Source organism: Rhipicephalus microplus, chromosome 8 (assembly GCF_043290135.1).
Source record: "Rhipicephalus microplus isolate Deutch F79 chromosome 8, USDA_Rmic, whole genome shotgun sequence".
Taxonomy (NCBI): Eukaryota; Metazoa; Arthropoda; class Arachnida; order Ixodida; family Ixodidae; genus Rhipicephalus; species Rhipicephalus microplus.
The window spans coordinates 73,855,542-73,864,158 of NC_134707.1; the positions used below are offsets into that span (position 1 = coordinate 73,855,542).

Here is an 8,617-nt window from a genome sequence, read left to right on the forward strand (position 1 = left end):
GGGCGCGAGTGAAGAGTGCTGCGAACGTTACATATTTAGGTTTGGCGGAACAATTTACGTTAGGTACGTGGAGTGGCGCATCTTGTTTCTTGAGCGGAAGAAGTTTCACCAACACGTAGGAATACACAGTTTGAAGTTCCAAGTCGACAAGGTTAGATGTATATTGTTTTATGCACAGAGACGCATGGAGAAGGGTCCTGCTGGAAAGGGAGGTAATTTGTAAGGGTGGCGCTACTCCCTGTTTCCTGGAGAGCAACCATCACCGGAAGTGAGTCAAGCGTTGATAGGAAAAGTTGAAGATGCACTCGCTTCGTGCGGGACAGAAAGCCTCGACAATTCCACTGAACAATGTTAATGGGGACGCACCTGACCTTAGGCTGCTCGCCATGATGAGAAACACTGGGCGAGATTGTTGTGGCGCTGCTCCCAGCCAGAATTTGCAGTGAGCTAGGGATCCTCAACACCGAGAGCGAGCAGATGTCATCATCATCTATCTCTATGTTGCATCCAGAAGTTTTAACCGATCGGCCAGATACGTCCTTGTAGGGACTACCAATCCAGTGTGAGGGGCACGAGGAACTCGAAATTTGCTGGGCTATCATCATCGCGGGGATTGTCTCCTGCCATTTGGACATGGCGGTGACTATTACCGATATTTGGTTTTTCATGCTGGTGATTGGACGTCTATGGCTCGGATACGGGCCTCGAAACGCTCCTCGTATGCGGCATCCGCGCTTGTTGCTACCTCTGGGGCCACGAGCTCACTTTCATTACCTCAGACGCAGGGCAAGAGAGGGAGAGAAGGAAGCTGGTTGATTTTGGATTCTAACTGCATAATGTTTTAGTAACTTCTCGTTTTGGGCCCTGAGTGCTACTACTTCATTTTTTTTGCGCGCCGCGCCACTGGGAGGGAAGTGCGAAGGGAGGCACAAGAGGCAGCCGCACCCAGACAGCTCACCTGTTACCCACTGTTACCCATTTTTTAACGGCATTGACCCAGGCCCCGGTCTTTCCGTGTGCCCCCGTCGCTCGTATGTCAGGGTCACCGTGTTGTTGAGACTCCGTCGACGGACGCATTCCAGCACCCCCAGAAGGTTGTACTGACTTGTCAGTTTTCGAGTTATCCCGGCGAGGCTGGTCGCTAGGTAACCCATGATGGCGGCTTGTCTTCTTCAGGGCCGGTTTCTTTTCGCTGCCTTTTGGGAAGGTCATCTTCGGTGTTCTGATTTCGCCACACATTCGCGAGAATTAGTGGCATGGGCGCCATCACACACGGAACACCGGCGAACACACACTTAAGGGGCCTGCACCCTCTCCCCTAGCAGAGCGTGGAGTCCGCAGAGTCCACATGTGTTCGGGTGCAGATTTGGTCATGCATTCGCGTGATGCACGACAACTCCACCCTGGCAGCAGGCCGGGATAGTTTTGTAGTAGTTTTGCGCGGAGATGACCTTATTGTCATAGTGCACGTACCGAAGCTTCACCTTACCCACGAAGGTGATGCGTGCCTTGTTGGATGTTCCGAATTTTCAGATTTCCACGATGGTGCCTCCACCCCAGCAGACTCGGTGTTGAAGAGTTTCCGTGGTGTCCACGGACCATGATCACTCCGTGGCAGATGTTGCCACCGTCTTGTCTTGGGTAACCCTAGAGCAAGACTGACCCTTCCTCTGAAATCACTGTGAAATTCCCGATAAGCAGGTCTGCCACCTCGATGTTCGACACTAATGTTTTGATCTCGCGATGGCAGCACAGAGAATCCATGGGCCCGCTCCGGCCCGAGGTATGCTGAGATGGCGGTGCCATAGCCAGTTTCTAGAAACTCGTCGCGAAGAGAAACACGTTCTCTGGGTTTGTTTACTCTAACGTAGTCTTCGGGAACAGGTTGCAGCATTGGACGAAGCTTCCACTTCGTGGATGTCTTGCTCTTGCGTCCCGGAAGCGTTCGTGCATAGCCTCCTATATTTTTTTGTGCCCGCGCATTAGCGCTAAATACATACGCGCCATCCGTCCCTTATAGTTTTGGCGCTCGCCGCCAGATGCCGCACCGATCCCATAATAACAGCAGACGACGCGGCCTATGCACGCTTGCGTTTATGACGGTCTAGAAACCGTCTACATTGCATTGGATTATGCGTATACGTTAAGAAGTGCGCACACACCAAATTTTTAACAGAAGCACTGTATGCAGAATGCAATGTGAGCTTTGTTATTTGATTTCGCGCTCAAAGCTTGAGCACTTTTCGAGACAATGGTTTGACATGAATATCTTTTCCCAAGTCGTGTTTGTCAGTCACACTCGTCGCGAAGTTCAGAAAAAGTGGGCGGAGAAACTTCACGAGCACAACCTCCAAAAGTTTTTTATGATGTCCCGGGGTCGAGCACTTGAGTTTGTCACGTTTCTGTAGTATTTGCGCGGCGTTGTCAACGGCAGCCTTCAGTGGCTGATTCATCTTTCTCGCTCTTGCGAGGAAAACTTCCGCGTAATTCTTTAGAGAATTTAGAACCATTACGAGCTCAGTTGACGGATACAGGAGTCCACCTCTGTCCTGGTGCCTAATTAATGCATCCGATGGCGCAGAGGTGTTTGGTTTAGTCACCAAAGTGAAGCATTCATCACAGGAAATGGTTTCGTGGACTGTTCTTGCAATATAGCCACCAACCATTGCTAGTGCAGCAACATCTGGCGTTGGGAGCAACGTCTTCCCCCTGTCGAGGCTCTCCTCGAGGATCGTGGTTGATTCTGCTGGAAATGCTTCACCGTCATTCTGCGCTGCTCTTGCCGATCGCTGTAGGAGTGCTGATGTGGAGCAGCTGCTGCTGTCTGCAGTAATCACGTTGCTGCTGCTTGACGTGCAGGCTATGCCAGTCTTCAGTGCTTTCTCAATCCCAGACAAAACTGCCCTCACGTCTGTCTGGTCGTTCGAGCCTGCAGATTTCCTCAACCACCCAAAGAAGGCCTCTATTGGGTCAGAGGACATCTTCCTAGTCAGAACGAAACGGAAGCGTGTGGCCGTGAGAAGGTACCGAACGCACTCCACGTTTGAGATGGTTGTTATCAGCAAGCCCTCGTACGTTTCCTTGGTCAGAAAATTCTTAGCCGGGCTCTGCCGCTTGATTTCGGCCAGGTAGTCAAGAAATGATGTTTCAAGCCAACCTAGCCGTTCGTCGTCTTCGGATTCGTACTGCTTGCAGTCCGGGTTGTTCTGGTGGAAATGCTGGGTGCAGTTGCTTACGTCCATGAGGGTGAACCACCGGTACATGGTGTCCATGAATACGACGGTTGGACCAACGTGGGCGAAGCTTGCGTCACATGTATGACCTGCCTGCTCTTTCAAGAGCTTCAGGGCCGCGGTCACAGGTGGCGAAACGACTTGCACTGCCCTCCTGACGTTCATTTTTTCCATGCTAGTCGGATGTACGTGCTTTCTTGTCAAGAACCGCACTGGCTTGACAATACTGCGCTGTTGCATTTTGTAGAGGTCTTTCAGGTACTGGGCAGTTATTTCGCCATCCTTTCCGATATCGCGTGACAGAAACTGTGACCGTACGTTTTTAATTAAATGACACTGATCGAAAGCGAGAAAAAGTTTGCCATCTTGATTTGTTGGATGTGGTATGCAGTGCTTGAGGTTACCCCCACATAGCAGTTGGAACGCCTTCACGTTAATCCGATGGTTGTCGGTAACGATCCGCACGATTCTAAAACCTATACTCTCAACTTCTTTGAGTACGTTCATCATGATCTGGTGAAGGTTTTCACCGGTGCAATTTCTAGTAAAAAAATAGGCTACGGGAATCTTATATCTCGTTGACAAGCCACTTAAAATGAAGCAAAGCAGCGAGTTTGCAAGATCTGGCTCTTCTGGCTTGCTCGGTTGCTTCTGCGGCAAGCAGTCACCGTAGTCTACTTCGCCAATGAAGGCATCTCTCTGCTTGAGATAGAGTAAGCGCTGCTTGACCCTCATTTCGTCCACAATGAGCGAGCACGTCTGTGACTGAGCACTCGTGTGTGAAGCGAGCTCAGCTGACAGCCTCTGCTTAATCAAGTCTGTGACGCCTACTTCATTGCGTGACGAACCGAGGAAGCGCTCCAGCGTGCTTCGACAGGGTAGGCGGAGTAGTCCTGAGCTCCTTAAGTGTTCGTATGCCCTCGCTGAGAGGTTACGAAGGATCACTGCGTGGCGGACTGTAACTTCGGACCACGTCGGTTTCACCTTCTGAAAATTTTTGACCTGCTCCAGCAGTATTGAGGCAGCCAACTCATTTTCACTTGCCTGCTCGACAACCTGCAAAAACGCTGGGACATAGCAGTCTTCTTTAAGTTTCTGAAGCTCCCTTTTATATTTTTCAACAGTTCCTTTGAGCCTTTCAACCTGCGCCCTCAGTTCGCGTTCCTTACGCTTCCACTTCCGTCTTTCGATGGTTGGCAACGAAATGCGTGAGGCTACTTGCACTGCTCTATCAACCTGCGCCGTTCTCGGTACGAAGCCTTGGTCAGTCCTGCTGCTGGAGTTGGGCACTTCTTCAACAAGTTGGGAGTCCGACGCGCACGACTGGTCATGTCGTAAGTCCGTAAACACATGTGGTGCACCACCACCGACTGCTCTTTTTTTTCTTGCTGGCTCGTCAGTTAATACAGCCGCAGCACGCTTCCTGAGGGCCGCATCGCTTCTTTCGGTTTGTTTGCAAGGTTGCAAATACGACGGGTACTCGTGGAAGACGCTGGGCACAGAGCCTTTCTTCAGTCTTCGCGTCGTGCACCCTTCTTTAAAGTCGGACGGGACGAAGTGTCGGCTGCAAACGGTAGAATAGCAAGATGTGCTGTTCGGGGTCCAGTTGTCTCTCGAGATTACCTTAAGCCACTTTTCGCGAAGTTCTTGGTCGCTCGGAATTTCGTGAAAAGATACTCCGGTTTCTTTCCGGCCGCTCCATGATTTGCAGCGTGGTACGCAGCAGTACGGCATTGTGGAGCGTTCGGGGCGCAGCCAAACTTCTGACCATGCATGGGCAGTCGCCTTTCTTTTTACGGTAGTGCTGCAGATAACAAAAATACAGCGTTTAGGCACGATTCCTTGCAGCAAGCGAATGTCTTAACGATGTAACACTTTTAACAAAGAACTTACCCGAATCGCACTTGATACAGTCACGGTTGTCTCAGCGAGCGCTGCAGTTAACGAAGCTCTTGGGGGAGACTATTGTGCCAGAAAAAACATCAAGGGCAAGCAGAAAACACAATGGGCCAAGCACAGTTTTACATCGAGCACGCCAAACCAAATTTGCGCGCGACGGGAAAACCGCGGCGTAGCGGTGTGCGCCTGTTGCTGCAGCAAGCGAGGCGCGAGCTGGATGGAATGGATGGATGGATGCTATGAGCGTCCCCTTTATAACGGGGTGGTGACAAGTATGCCACCAGACTCGACAAAAAAAAACCTTTTTTTCTTTTTATGTTGGCCTAATGCCTCTACTTCGATAAATTCTATCTTAATGGAAAAAAAGGTAAATTTTCAGCTTAAGTTCTCTGCCATTTACGGCACACTGTCCATATTTTATTTTTCCAATATTTATTTTTGTCCTTTCTCTCTAATTTTCTGCCACCAATACTCTAACCGTCTCTTACTTATTTCAATCGCGGGTGTGTTCAGCTTTCCATTGTTGTCCCTAAAACCCAAGGCTTCCTGTAGGCTCGTGCCCAAACGTACACCTGGGTGGATATCTCCACATTCAATCAGAACATGCTCCGCCGTTTCCTTATCTTTCCCGCAGCATGTGCATTGTTCTTCTTCTTTACTGAATCTTGCTTTATAACTACGCGTTCTAAGGCAACCCGATCTCGCTTCAAACAGTAAAGCGCTTCCCCTTGAATTATCGTAAAATGCCTCCCTCCTTATTTCATTTTTGCCCTTTCGGTAGTTACTCAAAGCCGGTTTTTTCTCCATAGCTGCCATCCATTCTCTCGTTTTGCGCCTCGGCGCTCCGCCAGGAGCGCTCGCATCCCATAATAGCTCGGGGGACGGCGCTGAGGGACCGACCGCTCGGGCACAAAGTTATAGAGGAGGCTATGGTTCGTGTTGTCAACCGACGAGCCGGCGGCCGGAGCGGCATCAGACGCCACCGTCTTGACTTTGTTCGGGGAGCAGCGTTCCGCCGCATGAATCAAGGATTGGCTACGAATTTTCGGATACTTAGTCAAGCTTGGGTCACTAATGGTAGTGACCTCGGGGTCATATCCGCATATTTGGAGCGCCGAATCAGCCATGTTTCAGCCAAAGGGCCTATTCCACCGGGTCGAGTGCCGGCATCGCTGACAACGGCGCCTCCGTGGTCGGTAGACAAATAGCCGAAAACTTGGGAGGAAATGGTCCACCTGGACGAAGTGAATATCCAGTTGTGCCGCTTGGTATTTAGCGTCGCAAGATGTCGGTTTTGTACGGGTATGATGATTTGGGCCGTGGCCTTCACCGAAATTCGGCGGAGCCGATACACTGTACGTTCACTCACGTCGCGCGCTTTGAGTACCCTCCGATGGTATTCGGTAGCTCGAAACAAAATACCTACGAGGAGTCTTTAGCTTCGTCTTCAAAAGCAAAATGTGGTAGCCTAATCGGGCCTTACTCTCAATAATTTCTGAGCAAGGTGGTCTTCGTTTTTCAGGAAACAATTAAACTACGCCTGAAAAAAAAAGAACAACGCCTGTGTTAGCAAATTATGACCTTTCAAGGCGTTCGAAAATAGCTTCTGTGTGTACAGTCCTAATGATGCACTAGGCCATGATTTTGACTTTTATGAATTTGGAAATTCGGAGCTATACGGCCATAGGAACAACGTGCCCAGTTTATTCTTGTTGTTGTCTTCTGATAATGTTAGTGATTTTAAATGCCCAAACACTGCGTCAGGTGTATACCTTAAACGATTCAGTTGTTCTCCTAATAGTGTGCTCTGGCACCTATAGTGATATTCTATGTTACGGCCACTTGATTTTACATGTGTTAACTCTTTCCAGCATGTTGGTCTGCCCAGCTAACCACATATTCTTGACTTCTTCCTTTTAAAACACTTGACACCGGCAGGTTGGATTTCAAAAGGCGCATATTTTGAAGCTTTTGGCAATCTGACCAAAAAGACGACACTACGTCGTTTGGGCTTCAAAGTGACATAATACATTCTTTTCCTCCAGCTGCCATCGTCCGCAAGGGGCACCAGCAGTAGGCTCGAGACAGCTTTATACACCTTTTCACAGGAAGGAAAAAAACACCGCCATGATGGGCTGTGCGCGGGAGTACGAAGGCTAAGGGCGCCGCATCGTCAGTGCATTTTCTAGGGGACGCGCCAATTTTCACAGCCCGAGGAGGGCTATGGCGGCACCCTGGGAGGTGTTTATGAGAGGTGAATAGATGTAAATGTATGTGCTGTCCTTATTATGTTGATAGTGCAGGAGAGGATGTTGAATGAGTAGTTAACGCGAAGCACTATAGAAATTGACAACTGTACGTTAGCCGAAAGTTACCAGTCAACCCTTACTAGACGGTAGTCATCTCATATGTGAGCGCCTCATATATTTCGAATTAAAACTGTCAATTTTTTATTTCTCGCGAGGAAATCATTTTCCGCGATAGATTTGGCAAAATGTACAATAAAACTTCGTTTCCCACCAAAAATGAAGTTATGTGCATGAAAGAGTTAGGAGACTCCTCAATGAACCAGATATTGGTGTTTTTAATGCGATAGCAAATATATAAGCAGTCGTAACTGCTTTTTTTTTTGCCATGGCTGCTGTCGTCCCCATTATTCAACGTATATGTAGACGTCATTATATATACGGAAACTTAAGAAGAAAAAAATGGCCCCGTATCTGCAAGGTAATCTTCAAATGTCGTCAAAAGACGATTTTATTGCGTCTCGAGAGAGTGAACAAAACATTTATTTGATGTTCTGTGCGAGAAAATCGGTGAATGGTATTCAGGAGGCACTTCGTTGGAGTTCATCGAGCGTGCAGTGGAGTCAAACGAGCGCATCATATTACGTCACATGTTAGGCTTGAGCGCTATCTGGCAGTTATTTTAGAAAACGAAACTTGTGACTCTGAGACGGGTGTGCGCGCCCGTCTCAGATTAGGTTTATATATGCTTCTCAAACTATTTTTATATATGCGTCTCAAATTATGTTTATATATGCTTCGTTGACGCCTTGATTCCGCATTGTCCGCATGATTGCTGATATTTCCACTCAATCAAACGCCTTCTCGTAATCTGTGAACGCTATGTATATTGGTTGGCTGTATTCTGAGCATTTCTCTGTTACCTGATTGATAGTATAAATGTGGTGGATTGTTGAGTAGCCTGTCCGAAATACTGCTTGTGTCTTTGGTTGATTGAATTATAACGTCCTAATTCTGTTAGCAATTACATTTGTAAATAGCTTGTATACAACGGAGAAGGAGCGGATCAGCCAGCAATTCTTCAAGCCGTTGTCATCTCTTTTCTTACTTATGAAGATAATGTTGGCATTTTTTCAAGATTCTGATACTCTTCCCACCAGGAGACACTTCGTAAACAGGGTGGCTACTTTGTCTAACACAATCGGTCCTCTGTTTTCTAGCAGATCTGATACTATCTGA

The 8,617-nt window shown here is 48.4% G+C and overlaps 1 protein-coding gene across 1 annotated transcript; it reads right to left on the reverse strand.

Annotated features, from left to right (window-relative positions):
* Positions 1-2,225: 2,225 nt before the first annotated feature.
* On the reverse strand, positions 2,226-4,088 carry LOC119176982 (DNA transposase THAP9). The gene has a single exon (XM_075872135.1). It carries the CDS (start codon positions 3,966-3,968, stop codon positions 2,226-2,228), a length of 1,743 nt encoding a protein of 580 aa, XP_075728250.1. The 5' UTR covers positions 3,969-4,088.
* Positions 4,089-8,617: the final 4,529 nt, after the last annotated feature.

Excerpts from the sequence above, each read along its gene's own strand:
- LOC119176982 (XM_075872135.1), bottom strand. The coding sequence starts at position 3,968 with ATGAGGGTCAAGCAGCGCTTACTCTATCTCAAGCAGAGAGATGCCTTC.